This window comes from Bufo gargarizans, chromosome 4 (genome assembly GCF_014858855.1).
Source record: "Bufo gargarizans isolate SCDJY-AF-19 chromosome 4, ASM1485885v1, whole genome shotgun sequence".
NCBI lineage: Eukaryota > Metazoa > Chordata > Amphibia > Anura > Bufonidae > Bufo > Bufo gargarizans.
The window spans coordinates 277,060,259-277,077,473 of record NC_058083.1 but is presented as its reverse complement, the minus strand read 5'-3'; the positions used below and the strand labels follow the sequence as shown (position 1 = coordinate 277,077,473).

The following is a 17,215-nucleotide window of genomic DNA, read 5'->3' as shown; positions in this document are numbered from 1 at the left end:
GGAGAACAATGCATTTTCCAGCACGATGGAGCACCGTGCCATAAGGCAAAAGTGATAACGAAGTGGCTCGGGGACCAAAACGTTGACATTTTGGGTCCATGGCCTGGAAACTCCCCAGATCTTAATCCCATTGAGAACTCGTGGTCAATCCTCAAGAGGCGGGAGGACAAACAAAAACCCACTAATTCTGACAAACTCCAAGAAGTGATTATGAAACAATGGGTTATCATCAGTCAGGAATTGGCCCAGAAGTTGATTGAGAGCATGCCCAGTTGAATGGCAGAGGTCCTGAAAAAGAAGGGCCAACACTGCAAATACTGACTATTTGCATAAATGTCATGTAATTGTCGATAAAAGCCTTTGAAACGTATGAAGTGCGTGTAATTATATTTCACTACATCACAGAAACAACTGAAACAAAGATCTAAAAGCAGTTTAGCAGCAAACTTTGTGAAAACGAATATTTGTGTCATTCTCAAAACTTTTGGCCACGACTGTAGAACTGCTGATCAGCAGTGATGTCCTAGGATGGCCTATCCTGTGAAAAAAAACTAAGGCTACACATAAAATATAACTTTGCTACCGATCCACCACAGCTCCGTTCCATTGTGTCCCAGTCCCCTCCATTTTTTACTTACTAGTTTTTCTCTTGAGACACAGGAAATAAATGCTAAGCCATTCAATGGCTGAGCAGTCATTTCCAATGTGTTGCGAAGAGCCAGGAAGTAGATACTGGCGGAGTGGCAGTGGTGGGGTTTCGGTGAGATTTTTTATTTTTTTGTTTTTGTTTTTTCCACCAATTATACTTTAAATTTTTGGAAAAAAAGATGTTAAAATGATGATTTAACTTGCAGATTTATTGACCTCTTCAAAGGTATACAATTCCCATTGCTAATATCAAAGTTCTAACTGATTGACAAGACATTAGTTTCTTTCTAAGCAAATATTTTTAGAATTTGGGAATATTAATATATTATGTGGTACTTTATGTACTTCCTAGTCCCTCTCAACATACAGGAAACTTTTACTCAGCCAATCACTGGCTGAGGTGAGTCGTTGCTGTGGCTAGTAATTGGCTGAACGCTTATTTTCTGTGTGTCGAGAAGGACCAGGAAGTAGAGACTGGTGTGATGACCTTTAAGGTGAGTATAACTTATTTTATAGCATGTGGAGGTTTCTGAATAGCCAGTCAGCCTCTTAATAAAGACCTTTGTTCTCTGAAGTCTAAAACGGTGTCAGAAGGTCAATTTTGTAGTGGGTTGTTTACCGTGGATTTTATTTTATTTCCTTTAGTAGAATTTATAACACATAATGTTTTTTTCCTTTTTCTATAGGACTGGGAAGAAAGCGCCAGCCGGAGTGTGTCTCTGAGAAAGAACCTAGATGAAATTACACAGCTTATTATCCAGTGGCGTAAACTTGAACTTGGGTAAGGTTTTTTTGTTATTATTTCGCTAGTTACATCCATTATTATGACCCTGCTGCATTAAGATTTATACTGGTTGTTACCAAAAACCCTTGGCAAACTCTGCCTTTACTGAAATGTCAAGGGACAAATGAGAAAATATCAGTCAGGATGGGACTTAAATCAGAGCCAAGAATTATGTGGCTTACAGAAATCTTATCAATTGTAAGTTTACTTTTAACAAAGCTGACAGAAATTAAGAATAGTAAGTTTATAACATACTGTACTGTGATCTCAGTTGATTTCTTGACAATGCTGCTCTATCATAAACTAAATGAGTGAATTTCTTTCTTGGCTCGCAGCTGCTGGTCTTTGAGTCTTGACAACGCTATGAAGAGACATGCTGAAAAATCCCATAGACACTGGTTTTCCATTTATCAGTTGATTGAAGATTACCTGCAAGTGGAACAGGAGCAAGGTGATGTATAATGCACACGCATAGTGCCCCAGGCCGTAATAATTATCCCTTGGTGCTCTAGAGAGTTAAATATACTACCCTTTTGTACTCCACAAAGTAACAGCGCCCTAACTGCCCACATATTAATAGTGTCCTGCACCAGTGAGTTACCGTGGCCTTCATTAGGTCACAGGCCTGAGAGTGAATGGGGGTGATCTGTTTCCTTAGGATTCAGATTTATTTGAAAATGGCATAATTGACGAGCCCCCTCACGATCATTATGCCAGTAAAAAATGTTTGTCATTGCAGGGTACAAAAATGATTTCTTTGACATTAGCTTGTGTGCTGGTTTATATTTGCAGAGAATGGACAAGAGCAGTCATTGCAGTCTGTTACAAAGACACTACAAGCATTTATTGAAGGATCCACTTTGGGTGAATTCCCCTCTCGTCTCCACATGATGCTGGTTTTTCACTGTCATGTCCTGCTTGTGCCACAAGCATCCAGGAAAGGTAGGCCATTGTTTTAATTATGAAAAGAGGTTACATCTGATCTTTTTATTTTTTTCTCAAGTCACCCCTGAGAGAAGCTTAGGAGCCTACTGAAGGCAGACTTACTTTGACTTCAGAGTAAACTGTATAAATCAGTATGCAGTATACGTTCCATAGTAGGGTGTTGACAAATTACAGCTATAAGGGAGATTTGGAGCTTCTGAATTAGAAAACCGAGACCCAACTCTTGTAGTCATATAAACTTAATGAAGAATATATATTTTTTTAAACTGGGTTGAAAGGTTAAAATGACAATCAATACCTCACTAATCCCCCCCTCGGCTCTGCTGCTTTGGTTTGTGCTTCACTGCTTCCTGGTGTTGGGTTTGACAGACCAGAAACCTCCGTCATAGATTGGTGTCCAACCCCAGACCAGGAAGTGGAGAGGAGCTGGAATCTGAAGTGTGTAATTTTTTATTTTATTTTCAAACTCCTTCTGACCCTATTTTTGGTTTTGGCTGCAGTGATCACTTGTTGTGACATCACTGCTGCAGCTGGGTAAATAGAGTACAGGCAGAGCAAAGTCTGCCAGGTAAAAACATATTTGTTCTTTGTCAGGCGGATCCTGGGGGTTCCCTCCTGAAACCAGACAACGCCTTCAAGAGTGATTTCATGTAGAGGTTTTGATTGGCATTTTGTACCTGCATTTTTTTTCAGTAAAAGCACAAGCTCGAGATGTTAGCTGAAGGTCTATGGGGGGCATGCAATGCAGGACAAATGTTTTTGCTTAGTAGGTCGTGTTGTCTTTCTGCCTCCTTTTCAAAAACGCAGCATGGCATTTTTCAGGTGTTTTGTTTTGTTTTTTTTTGCTTCCTCCACTATAGGGAAAAAAAGCTGCAAAAAAGTCTCAGTTCACACAGACATTTAAAAAAAAAAAATACAAAAAAGCTGCAAAAACTGCATCAAAAAAAAAACAAAAAAACAATGAGCCAAAAAAAAAAAAAACAGCTAGATCCAAATTTGTGTGTAAGGTCCCTAACACATGAAGTGTAAACAACATTTCATTTAATTGGTCCAATATAGTTACTTTTAATATACAAATGGATTGCTCTTTGATTGTAAATCTATATGCATTAGGAAGTTAATTTTAAAGGGAATCTGTTACCAGTTTTCTGCTGCCCTCACTATTAAATCCTAACAGCTCCAGTGCATGCCAATGAGTCACCAGGTGGGCAGAGAGAGCCCAGGAGCTCAGGAATATTCAGGGATCATCAGTATGCACTGGAACCATCAATCAAAGAATTTGACAAGACAGCTTGGTCAATTAAAGAAAGTGACCCAGCATTTTGACAGGTTCCCTTTAAGAAGAGTTCAAGTTAACTGAATAATCTAATAAGCGGCTGAAGAAAATTATGTAATTGAATTTCCTTTAAGGGAACCTGTCACCTGGATTTTGAGTATACAGCAGAGGACATGGGTTGCTAGATGGCTGCTAGCACATCCGCAATACCCAGTCCCCATAGCTCTGTGTGCTTTTATTGTGTAAAAAGAAAAAGATTTGATACATATGCTAATTAACCTGGCATGAGTCGGAGCTTAAAAATATGACTCTTCTCTGGTCACACAAGTAAGATATGACTCTTATGTTAATTTGCATAAAAGGCGGGAAGTACAAAAATGCATAATACTTATTGAATTCGTCTGCAAATGAAATTAAAGGGAACCTGTCATGTGGATATTTGATTATAATCTAACTAATTATATACAATCATTAACTACTAAAAAGTACCTTAGATGTATTCACTTACTGGTGTGACAGATGGTTACCTCATAATATACACACAAAGATGCCACATGCTGCATGCTAATGAGCTGATTTGAGTCCAGCGTGATGTCAGTGAGTCCAGCGTTTATTTAATTTAGAGATATAGCCACTCCCCTGCCCACCTGCTGCTGATTCATATGGAAAAAACTGTCAATCAACAGCAGGTAGGCAGTGAGAGTCAGGAGCTCATAAATATTCACGACTCATCATTATCAGCTGGAACTTTTCAATACAAGATGTTGGCAGATTGACTGGGTCAATTAAAGAAAGTGACCCAGCATTTTGCTAAGAGAATCAGTCACTTATATATGTTGCCCTCAGTTAGGACACCATAAAACTGGTGACAGGTTCCCTTTAAAAGTGTAATTTCTATGTTTAGGGTAACACAATGAACATTTAGAAACGCTCTGTGAGGGTAGCATAGTAGAGGTGACAGGTTCACTTTGCGTTTCTGTCCGTTTTAACATTACTGTCTGTAAAATTGGTTTAATTAGTACAGCATGTTGGTTTTAAGGCTATGCTCGAATTAGCCTTGTTGCTTCTATTTATAATGGGCGCTGTGCTGATTCTGCTGAAGTGTCCGTCATATTGGCAGAAACCATCTGCAGTGAAGCTTCAAGTGCAGATGTGAATAGAGCCTTCCACTGTTAAAATTTTGCACAGATCTTTGGTACATGCTGTATTTTTACTTTGGTGTTGCAGATTCTTTATGCAGTCTTCTCTGGAATCTTTACCATTATTATAAGCAGTTTTTGCCCTCTGTTGAAGCAAGAATTAATGAATTGCGCAAGCCTGTGGAGAAAGAGCTGAAAGTAAGTATATGTGTATTCTGTAACGCTGGTTATCCTGTGGTATAGATTAGTTGCAGTCGCCACTAATAGCAAAATGATGATACTATTAAAGTATCATCATTTATTCTTTTTTTTTTTTTTTTTTTTTGTAGATTGAAACTAATAGAAGTTGCTTAATGAGCAAATAAATGAGTAGCTTTTATTTCTCCACTTGGTAATCGATGGGGAGAGGCATAGGCTGTATATTACTTATATAAAGTGGTACCTTACAACACAGAAAACGTTTACTCTTCCTGATGTTTTTACAGTCAGTTTTTTATGTTACCATTTTATTCTTGTAGGATTTTGTGAGTATATCCAAGTGGAATGATGTCAGTTTCTGGGCTGTAAAACAGTCTGTGGAAAAAACCCATCGGTAAGACAGTATTCATAGGCCATAGATTCAATTAGATGATTATTGGGCTTGTACTATACATTGAAGAACGAGATCAGCTTATTAATGAAACTAGATATAATGTATATCAACCCAGCACACTAATTGCTTTCTTGTTGAGTTTCATTAAGTGTAGATTCCTGGATTCTTATTGGTCATGCTTTCCTTTTAGAACACTCTTTAAATACATTAAGAAGTTTGAAGCCACTCTGAATGAAGCCTCCACTTCAGCATTAGTGGAAAGTGTCCACGAGGATCAGCCGGATTTCACCAACACTGCAGTAGACTTGAAAGTCAAAAGAAATGCTGTGCAGCACCTCGCTTCTGTACTGAGCTCTGCCTTATCTGGAGGGCGCAGTGTACCAGTAAGGCAATAACGGAGCTATTAAATTCTGTTATGCCAAACTCTTTTTATTCTTGTTTGGCCAGTGTTTATAATTAACATTTTGAAATATGTACTGTTTATTTATTTATTTATTTATTTATTTTAGTTCTAGTTTTATTTCAAGATTAAAGTATTTCATTTATTAAAAGTAGGCTGAAGGAAATGTGAAATAGGCTTCCATGGCAAGCAATCAGATTCCACCTCCTATGTTTCAAAGGCCCTTTTTGAAACCTGATTCATTGCCATTGGCAACTACTTTGCTTTTAAGTAGATGACATTTTATGCATCAGTTTTACTAAATGCCAGTTTTTCTATGTAAGATTAACCACATAATAGTTACATTAAAATTGGAAAAACCCTCGAGCTTTCAAACAAGACCAGGCCCATATCTCTAGTTGCTACCAATCCTGAAATATAAGCAGCTAAAGCAGCTGTCACCCTGCTGTCTGAGCTCTGTTCTGGCTGAACTGTTAAAAGGGAACCTGTCACCGGGAGTTTGTGTATAGAGCTGAGGACATAAGTTGCTAGATGGCCGATAGCACATCCGCAATACCCAGTCCCCATAGCTCTGTGTGCTTTTATTGTGTAAAAAAACAGATTTTTTTTACATATGCAAATTAACCTGAGATGAGTCCTGTCCCTGACTCATCTCGGGTTAATTTGCATGTGTATCAAATGCTGTTTTTTTCAACAATAAAAGCACACAGCTATGGGGACTGGGTATTGCGGATGTTCTAGCTGCCATCTAGCAACCCATGTCCTCAGCTCTATACACAAAATCCCGGTGACAGGTTCCCTTTAAGTACTTTTCTCAAAGCCCAACTGTTAGGTGGTTAATTCATCAGCATGTAGTCATTTTTTTATATTTTTTTTTAATGTGGGCTTATGTTTTTATTTTAAGTCATCAGCTTTAAAGCATTAATATATTCTGTTCTTCTAACAGCTAAACTATGGAGAGAACATTTATTCAGCCGAGTCACTTCAGTGCCGTCTTCCAAAGCTGACTAAAAGAATGAGACACTTGTGCAGTTCTTTCATAAAGAAGAGCCAAATGCCAACCTTGTTTGAAAACCTCAATATGTTGACAGGTAGGAAGAACTACAGCACACTTCCATATTTGTGTCACCCAGTGACAAGAAATGTAATTTTCTCGCCCAATTTCCTTGGGGGACACAGAAGACCTTGGGTATAGCTCATCTCCATAGGAGGCGTGACACTAAGTGAGAACTGTTAAGCCCCTCCTCCACAGCTATACCCTCAGCCTGGAGAGAGAGACTGCCAGTTTTTGCTTAGTGTCCAAGGAGGCAAGACACTCCCTGCTACTGCAGGGCTGTTTTTCTCCTGTTTGGTTTTTAGTTTTGATTTTTGCTTTTGTTTTTTTCTTCAGATCATCAGGGACAACAGAGACGCACTAGACCTCTCTGTTTCTCCCGGGGTCGAGCTGCGCCAGTGCCGGTCATCCGCACTGCTGCCTCCCCCACAGAAGGCAAGGTGGACCAGGGCAGCCCAGCTCCCCTGCATCCCGCCAGCGCAAGGGTCGCCCGCACGCCAAGCCCCTCTTCCAGCGTCCTGCCACTACGGTGCCAGTAGCTGAAGGGGCGACCCTGCTGGAACGGACCGAGGGTGAAGACGGCTGTGGTAAGAGAGAGGCTTCTCCAGCCCTACGTTCCCCTCATTCCCTCCCCGGTCTCCTGCGTGCTGGACCCCCATACTGGTCCCTGCTGGACCTAGGCTGGCCCCTGAGGTGTCGTTGGGAACAGCCATGTTTCTGGCTCCAGGGCTGTCTCTCATATCCAGCTGTTGCCCAAGCCCCACACCACCACCATACTGGTGACCGCGGGGCGACTATACACTGCCCCTTCATAGGGCATTGCACAGGGGTGAGCAATGGATTGCTGTGGAGGAATCTGCTTTAGGACCGGAGTCCGGCTCCTAGCTGCCTCTGACACAGGGGTTATGCCGGCCCTCCCCCTTACCGGTCGCAGATTCAGTACAGGGGGCCCGCGCTGACTGCCCTGGTCCGTTAGGGCATGGGGTGCAGTGCTGGACTTCAGGGTCCCCCCCCGCTCTCCTTACCGGTGTCTAGGGCCAGGGGCCCGCTCCAGAAGCTGCCGGCTCCAGAAGCTGCCGGACGCAAGGCCCTCACGGCCTGCATGTACTGAGCGCGATGCTCCAGCAGGCCCCGGCTGACTGTTGAGGCTTCCGGTCGGCCGGGAGCCGCAAACTTTTGACCCAGGCTTCGGCCTGCTCGGCCGCAATCCGGCCCTTTGTCTCTGCCGGCCCGCGGGGTGGGCACCCGCGGCCGTTAGTGCATGCGTCAGCCGGCTCCCTCCCGGTCCCGGCCGACCGCCGGTACTCCCGGTCGGCCGGGCGCCGCGAAAATCTAGGCCCCGGCTTCACGGCCTACTAGGCCACAAACTTCCAGCCTCGGTTGGAGGGGGCGGGAACTTCTCGCGGCGCGAATTCTTCCCGCCTGGAGGTCCCCCGCCCCCAGGGGATCGCAGCGCCGCCCCCTAGGCCGGAGGTTTGTTAACCTGTTGGGTACCGGCCACCAGGGGCCGGCTCCCATCTAGAGGACACCCTCTATGTTCTGGGCTTCCTGGTGGGCCTGTGTGAGATTGTGCCCCTGTATGGTGGCCCCTTTTTTTGCCTCAGAGTGGCTGTGTTTTAAAAAACAAAAAAAATAAAAAATAAAAACAAAAAAAATAAAAATAAAATAAAGAATAAAGTTAATAAATAGCGGAATGGTTGCGCAGGACGCTGCAGCCTGATGCAGTAGTGCTGGCCGCACGCTATGCCCCCCTTCCGTAGGCGGCATGTTGCGCTCCTCGGCTGCGGTTCTGGCCAGCTACATGTTCCCCTTCTAGGCGGACCCTTGCCATCTCCCGGGATACGGCGCTGACCAAAGGCAGGCGCCCCGTCTATAGGCAGAACGTCGCCTCTCCAGTTACAGGTTGGCCATGTGCATCACTCTCACTGGATTTAATGCCGGACAGGTGCATGACCCCCTTCTGGGGCAGAAGAATTGCACTCTCACCGGATTCGGTGCTGGCCATGTGCACGACCCCCCTCCTTGAGGAGCACGGCACTCTCACTGGATTCCTGCCGGCCATGTGTGTAACCCTCTTCTATGGCGGTACGCTGCACTCTCACTGGGTTCGCTGTTGGCCATGGGTATAAAACATGTGCACGTCCCCCTTCCATATGCGGAACACTGCACTCATTGGGTTCACTGCCGGCCATGTGCACGTCCCCCTTCCATAAGCGGAACGCTGCACTCTCAATGGATTCGCTGCCGGCCTTGTGCATGACTCCCTTCCATAAGCGGTAGGCTGCACTCTCATTGGTTTCGCTGCCGGCCTTGAGCATGCCTCCTTCTCTCGGGCGGCATACATACCCTTCCTGGCTGGGGTTGTTCTCTCGCGGTAGGTTGCTGGCCACGTGCTTGACCCCCTTCCATGGCGGGGTGCTTGCACTCTCACCGGATCCGCTGCCAGCCATAGGCATGGCCCCCCCTTCCTTGGGCGGTGTACCGCACTCTCGCTGGCTTTGCTGCCGGCATGGGCATGCCTCCTCTCCTCAGGCGACATACATGCACCTTCACTGACGGTGTTTGTTCTTGCGCCAGTACGTTGCTGGTCATGTGCATGGCCCCGTCCGTGGCGGGGTGCTCGCGCTCTCCTGGGATGCGATGCTGCCGTGTGCGGTTCATTGCACCCTCACCGAATACGTTGCTGGCCAGGAGCATGGCCCTCTAAACATGGGTGCGCTGCTTGCACTCCCTTTGGAAACGGTGCTGGCCTTGTGCATGACCACTTCTTATTCCGTGGGCGGTAATTTGCGCGCTCATGAGATTCACGGCTGTCCTTCTATATGCTGTACTGGACGTTCCCCTTCATTGGCGAACTACTCGTTGCACTCTCACAAAATTCGGTGTTGGTTGGATTATTGCACAATAATTTAATGCCTGGATAATCCTGTGCGTGCCCTTCCCCCTTCACTAGGTCCTTTGGTGCGGGCCTTTGCACTCTTGCCGTCTGCAGAGTTTGCCAGGTGCCTTTCTCTCCCCTTTTCTGGGCGGACTGCTTGCGTTCCATAGCATGCCCCCTGTACTAGCCTTGTGCATAACTCCCTTTCGGGTTGCACTTTGCACTTCCATGGATACTGTGGGATGCTTGGCTGTGCGCTCTGTGCGTTGTTTGGGCCGTGTTTCCCTTCTCCTCCCGTGGGTGGGTTGGCCTTCTCGCTGCCTGCGGTTTGCTAGTACGTATGCCTCCCTTCCTCCTGCGACATACTTTTTTCTCTTGGGGTGAGGCTGCTTGTCGCTAGCTTTGCACTCTTTTCTGAAGAGGTCATTCTGTCCACCTGTATGAGCCTAAGGTGTTGTCCAACACACAACAAATGAATGCCCAATGTATTCACCGCTGTATACCTTGTATATAGGTAGACGGGCTCTGCTGGCTCGCTACTGCACCGAGCTGGGTGGCACTCATTCTCTGGTGTGGTCCCGTTGTGACTGCACCAGCCATGTTCATTGGCCCTTCCACCTGGGGGTGTTCGGGGTACCTTGATGCGTACCCGTTCGTCCTCCCGTGACATTGCTTCCCCGCACAAGCCGTCGGGTCGAGAGCGTTGTCTTTGGCGCCTTCTGCACTTCAGTCTGATCTGCTACCAGGAACAGACCGCTCCTCTCGGGTAGGTCACCCAACTTCTCTTGGGTGCTAGTCTATCCAGGTCTGAGGGACCTCCACTTTTGGGTTCTTCCGGGTTTTCGCCTTCTGCGAGGCGATGTGCAGGTCGTCTCACAGAGTAGCAGGTTTTCGGCTTTTGAACTGTCCTGTGGCTTCCCTGTTTGCCATTCCTCCTTTCGGTTCGGAGGGTGTTATGCCGACCTCTGTCTCGACTGCTTTTCCTCGCCGGCTCGGTTGTTTTGGCTTCCTTTCTGAGTTTGTCACTCCGAGGTGGCTTCTGCACAGGCCAGGCCTCAGAGGCTGTTTCGTCATTGCCCCCTCCCCTTCGGGGGTGAGCATGGTTGTTCATTTGGATGGTTCCGGTGTTACTTGTGGTCTCGTACCGTCTCCCTCGTTTTCGCTGGCAGTACTAGCTGTGTGCCTGTTTTCCAGGCCTATTGCGTTCTGTCCTCCCGCTGGGTGCAGATTGCCTTTCCATTCTGGGCATATGGTCCTGCTGGACTTACCTTTTCGGTAACTTGGGAGGACTACCCTTCGGTCACGGTTGTCCTTGACTTTCCCTCACCAGGACTGTAGAACTCCTTCCTGTGGTGGCTACGTCGACTTGGACTTTGGCCTGTCTTGTCCTGGCATCTGTCGGCTGCTGGGCGGACCCTTTCAGTTTCTTCCGTCTGTCCTTCTGCTCACCCACTCCGGTTGGATACGGGACTATGTTGTTCGGGGGCCGACGGGAGTTTTCTTCCGACCCTTGGGCCGTGTTACTGGTCTGCGCCTGATCACATTGGGTTTTTTTCCCGCTTGCCAGGCGATTCCTGCGAGCGCGCTAGTGTTCGCTCCCGACTGTGCTTCGTCCGGGTTCGGTTGTCGGACTTAGGGTTCTTGACTAGGTTTTGTGGTAAGTGGGGCATTCCCCCACTCTGCTTTTCTCTCCCTTGGTTTTGTCTTTCTCTAGTCCGGCCTGACCCTGGGACTGGGACTCTGTTACTGAAGTGTCAAGTGTCGGCGCTGTCCTTCCCCTTGCAGCGTTTTTCTGGCCCTCCTGGGCCTGTCATGACCTTCTTCCACAGAGTGGCTCTTTGGTTCCTCTGTACCGTTCCCTGGTACCGCCCTGGGAACTACACACTGAGCTCTTGGCGCTCCACTCTTTTCCTTGGTGCCGTTGTAGAAGTTCTCCCTACTCCTGCTGTCCTGTACAGTTGTGTTTTCTGTTGCCATCATGTCTGACGGGTGCCTGATGGGTGGCCCTTCGTGTTCTGTGCCCTCTGTCCTTTTCCAGGACGGGGCTGTTTCTCCATCCCGTCCCTTCCTTCTGAGGGTGGTATCTGCTTTCTTATCTACGAGGCTTTGGTCATCCCCTTCCCGTCTCCGGGAACGGGCGCTTCACCGCTTGGAGATTGTTTGGGTTTGCAGTTATTCCTTGGAGATCTCCGGCTCTTGTCGGCGTTCGGTCTCTTGTGTTTCCAGGGTGTCCGCGCAAAGGGTTGACGGCCTCCAGGGTGGCTTCCTTCGCTCTCTGTGTCTATTGCTGTGGTTACCGCACCAAGGGCAGGGTTCTGCTTTTGGTGTCACCGTTCATTTCACCAGAGCGGTCGGTGCCTCCTGGGCCGGAGGCATTAGGCTTCGGCCATGCTTTTGTGCAAGGCGGTCGCTGGTCTTCCTTGCACACCTTACTGGGTTCTACAGGGTGCGCGCTGGGGCTTCGGCGTCTGCTGCCTCGGGCCGCCTGGTCTGCAGGCGGCGGTTTCTTGATGCCTTCGGGTGCTTTGCCCTGGTGCTGTGGTCCCTCCCCTCTTGGACTGCTATTGAACGTCCCAAGGTCTTCTGTGTCCCCCAAGGAAATTGGGCGAGAAAACGAGATTTTTGTATAACTTACCAGTAAAATCTCTTTCTCGCTCTTTCCTTGGGGGACACAGCACCCACCCATTCTTTGTTTCCGAGTTTGTTTTACCCGTTGGGTAGTTGGCTTGTTGGTTCCACTTTTGGACTTTGCCTTTTCTCACTACTTGGACACGCAACTGGCAGTCTCTCTCTCTCCAGGCTGAGGGTATAGCTGTGGAGGAGGGGCTTAACAGTTCTCACTTAGTGTCACGCCTTCTATGGAGATGAGCTATACCCAAGGTCTTCTGTGTCCCCCAAGGAAAGAGCGAGAAAGAGATTTTACTGGTAAGTTATACAAAAATCTCGTTATTTTTTATATATTTTTTTTTCTTAGAGGGAATCTTAGAATCTGTGCAAGAGCTCCGGAATCTTACCGTAGACCAGACTGCAGAAAAAGAGAAGCAAAAATCGGAGGCCAAACACATCTTGATGCAAAAACAAAGGGCACTTGCAGATCTTTTTAAAATGTTGTCAAAAACAGGTATACTGTGTGTAGTTAGCAATACATTTTTGTACTTATTTTACATTTGTCCCATACTTGGTATGGTACTGTTCATTGCATCATTGTGTAATAACAAAAATTCTTTAAAATGGGGAAATATCATCACTTATAGGTTTGTCTTATCGTCGGGGAATTGCATGGATGCGTTCTAAGGACAATCAGGATATCCTCTGCCTCCATCCTTTGGACGTTCGCAGTGCTTTCACCGTCTCAAGTAGTGCCCTAGACACCAATTCTGAGTATGAATATTATTTGTTTTCTAGAATAGTTACAGCCTTGTCTATTTTAGTTCATAAGCGTACTTAATCTGCTATTCATTTGAATTGTTGACTAAAACAAATCCATTTCCATTTGTAGTGTTACACTAGATCTGTATGATATCCTGTCATGAGAACATCTATAAATCTGCCCTTTTTTAGTCCTGGAAAACAGTTTTCATTTATTAGCACACAAACATTTTAAGTTTTTTACCTTGTTTGTGGGCAAGTGCCACAAGCATTTAACAATGCGAGAAATTGCATTACTAGGGGTACTTTCACACTAGCGGCAGGGGACTCCTGCAGGATGTATGCAGTACTTTTTGTCTGGCTGCCTCTCGGCATATGCTGCTGCCGGAACTCCACCCCCGCCCCCATTATAGTCAATGGGTACGGAGCGGCAGTCCGGGGGCACACGTGAACTAGCGTCAGGGCAGATTCGACAGGCGGTTTATCTGCCGGAACAGCCTGCCAGAGTCCCCTGCCGCTAGTGTGAAACTAGCCTAAGTCAACCGATAAACTGGTACTTAAGCATTGAACAATTTTTTTCCACAGGCTGCTTGCAGAAATCGCCACCACTTGGGATGGGTGCCAGAAGTATTTCTACAGATCTCTTGCACGTAATGCTAGACTGGAGACTGCATTGTTGAATCCTGTAAAGGTAAGAGATACTGATGGATTTCGATGTGGACACTGTATAACTTGCAGTGAATATATGCAAGCCTGGAGGCTGAAGACTGGGTGTGTTCACATGGGGAGTACATGCTGCCAATTTTGCACCACAAAACAACTGTGGTAGAGTTAAATCCATAGTAAATTCATGTGTAACTCGTGCAAATTCATGGAGTAGTCACAGACTTTACTTTTACATAACTGAAATTATGATTTGCATCATAAGGATCTTAAATGAGCATATTTAACTTTTAAGTCCAAGTTCTGTAAATATCATCTGACCTGATGAAAATACAAATTAATATTAATGAAGCTGTTGACATTTGGACATATGGTCTATATGGCCGTCAGTACCATCATGTGAACTCCCCTCTTAATTATTACGTTCACACCTATCACTAACGGCTGCCTAAAATCCTGCACATAGTCATAGTATACCGTATTTTTCGCCGTATAAGACGCACCGGCGTATAAGACGCACCTAGGTTTTTGGGGAGGAAAATAAGAAAAAAAATATTTTGAACTAATTGTGGTCTGTGGGTGATGCACTGTTATGGGGATCTGTGGATGACGCACTGTTATGGGGGATCTGTGGGTGACACTTATAGGGGATCCTCTCTGGATGGCGCTGTTATGAGGATCTGTGTATGACAGTTATGGGGGGGATCTGTGGATGACACATATATAGCATCTTATGCTATGTGTCATCCACAGATCCCCTCCATAAGTGTGGGGGTCGCATTTGCTTTTATAATGGGGGTGGGGGTCGCATCTGCATTTATAATGACAGCGGGGCCCGTGCAGTGACTGTATTCTACTACACGGGCCCCGCTTACTGTACAATCATATCCCTAATACCGTAGTTAATTGTTGTGTGCACTGCATGTAAAAGCATAATGAGCGATGATGAGCGCTATTACTTACAATTAGAAGCGCTTGCCGTTCGGAGCAGGGAGGAGGCAGGAGGCAGGCCGGGAGGACGGGCGCTGGCAGTGTGAGTCATCCGTCATGCGCCCACGCCGCCTGCTTCATTCATGAAGCAGGCGGCGCAGGCGCGTGACGTATGACTCACACTGCCAGCGCCCGTCCTCCCGGCCTGCCTCCTCCCTCCTCTCTGCTCCGAACGGCAAGCGCTTCTAATTGTAAGTAATAGCGCTCATCATCGCTCATTATGCTTTTACATGCAGTGCACACAACAATTAACTACGGTATTAGGGATATGATTGTACAGTAAGCGGGGCCCGTGTAGTAGAATACAGTCACTGCACGGGCCCCGCTGTCATTATAAATGCAGATGCCGCCCCCAGCCCCTCCTCCCTCACAGCTGATATACCCGCCGCACGGCATCGCGGCGGGTGTATCATTGAAAACTAAGCAAAATCGGCTACATTCGCCGTATAAGACGCACTGCTATTTCCCCCCCACTTTTGGGGGGAAAAGGTGCGTCTTATACGGCGAAAAATACGGTAGGTCATACTGAAGAGCTCAGTGACTTTAAACTTGGAACTGTCATAAGTGCCACTTTGGCCGGGAGGGAACTTGCAGCAAATGTCAGATAGCTAGCGGAGGACACCGCTGCAATTACATGAAGCCATGTCCTGCATAAAATTTCTGATCTGCCCCGGTCAACTATCTGCTGTGGTTAACTGAAGTCCTTTTATTGTGAAAGAAGCTGCTTCTATAAGTATCAGCTCAACATGTATCTGGAAGTAACATCCACACTGGAACTGTGTGTCAGACGCTTTCCTGAAATGGGTTTCCATGGTAAAGCAGCTGCACACAAGTATGAGATCAGCATATGCAAAGCGAACAGTCAGCCGAGGGGCTGTAACACCTTGGAATGAGTTAAAACGACAATTTGAAGCCAAATCTTCTCGTTCCAACATCAGTGCCTGACCTCACAAATGCTGTTTCGGTTGAATGGGTCCATATTCCCACAGCCACACTCCCAAATTTTGTGGAGAGCCATCCCAGATAAGGGGAGACCAAAATTTTTTTTTATTTTTTTTATTTTTTTTTATTTTTTTATTTTTAAACTAGCTCATATATAGACATATTGGTCAGGATCCGACATATGTTTGGCCATGTATTGTGCATATTGAGCATTTTTTCCCTTTTTAAATTAATTACCATATTTTTCAGACTATAAGATGCACCCCGGGATAATTAAAAGGGTTTTTCCAAGACTTAAAAAGTAATGACCTATCCTCAGGTCAGGTCATCAGTATCTGAACAATGTTGGTCTGACACCCGGGACCCCACTGATCAGCTGTTTGCGAAGGCACTGGCGATCCTGTCAGCGCTGCTGCGTTCCCAGTGCTTGCCAAGTGCATTGCACTCAACCCCATTCACTATTTTAGTCTAGGTCATTTCTAAAGTCTCATAAAGCCCCTTTAAGGAAGCAGTCAGGGAGGTCTGACACTGCAGGCGATTAAGACACTTTTAAGCAAGATGTTTTATTGATAAAAAAATATATATAATGTGCATGTTATAGTCCAAAAATACAGCACTTTATATCTTTGCTTTTTAATTTTACTTGTGGAATTCATTCTGTTTCTCTTTATGGTTTTGCGTTTAATCTTCCTGTGTTTTTTTTTTTGTGTAGGAACTTGGTCTAGGGAACATTGAGCGATGCAAAGGTTTCTCTGGTCATCTTTTAAAGACCATCCTAAAACAGAGAAGCTCCCTTACTACTGTAACCGAACAGTGGATTATTCTCCGGTAATGTACAGATACTGTTTTCATTATTTCTTGGATAAGGGGAAAAAAAATCATTTTTTGAGCAATCATGTTTTTACATCCAAAGTCTTGGGCATTGCTTTTTTGTTCTTTCTTAAACCATATTGTATGCTGTATTTAAAAACTGAGACAGTTAAAGATCTCTGCTTCCCAGTAATTTCTGTTCTCCATATTTTTTCATATTTTACAGAAATTTGTTGAGCTGTATGAAGGAGATCAACTGCCGTGTGGGATCATCTGATGAGTACAAGATTGCCTTCCCACCACAGGATGGGGTGCAGCAGTGGCTGGACAGATTGCAGCACCTTGTAATGCAGTGCAGCATTGTACTTGAACAATTATCTTGGTTATTGGAATGCTGTCCTGTAAATAATAAGAAAAGTGAAGATACAAGTTGTGAAGATGCCAAGCCTTGGACAGCAGCACTGGATGTTCCTTCTCCAGCCGCTGCAGACTGGCTGCCAAAATTATGCACTATCCGCAGATCAGACAGTGATTGGCAGCAGTTGTATGAGACAGTAACAAAGATGTTAGCCGATATTAAAGCCACAAAAACAGCTGTGGACACAATTCGACTGCAGTCTTGTGAGACTCTGTTTTATTCTTGGTGAGAGCTAATTTAAGATTTACTTTACAAATTGCTAAACACAACAATGTGCATTTACTGAAGTGTTTACCCGACTATTGTG

General features: G+C 45.7%; 1 protein-coding gene across 1 annotated transcript in view; it reads left to right on the top strand.

The window, feature by feature from the left end:
- The window catches only part of MDN1 (midasin AAA ATPase 1), a 281,392-nt gene that overhangs the window by 226,863 nt on the left and 37,314 nt on the right, over positions 1–17,215 (top strand). Inside the window, exons 68-79 of the mRNA XM_044289668.1 lie at positions 1,335–1,429; positions 1,768–1,883; positions 2,225–2,374; positions 4,881–4,990; positions 5,311–5,384; positions 5,575–5,767; positions 6,731–6,875; positions 12,691–12,837; positions 12,971–13,097; positions 13,671–13,776; positions 16,393–16,508; positions 16,717–17,133. Of these exons, the coding sequence (XP_044145603.1) occupies positions 1,335–1,429; positions 1,768–1,883; positions 2,225–2,374; positions 4,881–4,990; positions 5,311–5,384; positions 5,575–5,767; positions 6,731–6,875; positions 12,691–12,837; positions 12,971–13,097; positions 13,671–13,776; positions 16,393–16,508; positions 16,717–17,133 (1,796 nt within the window). The remainder of the gene's footprint in view (positions 1–1,334; positions 1,430–1,767; positions 1,884–2,224; positions 2,375–4,880; positions 4,991–5,310; positions 5,385–5,574; positions 5,768–6,730; positions 6,876–12,690; positions 12,838–12,970; positions 13,098–13,670; positions 13,777–16,392; positions 16,509–16,716; positions 17,134–17,215) is intronic.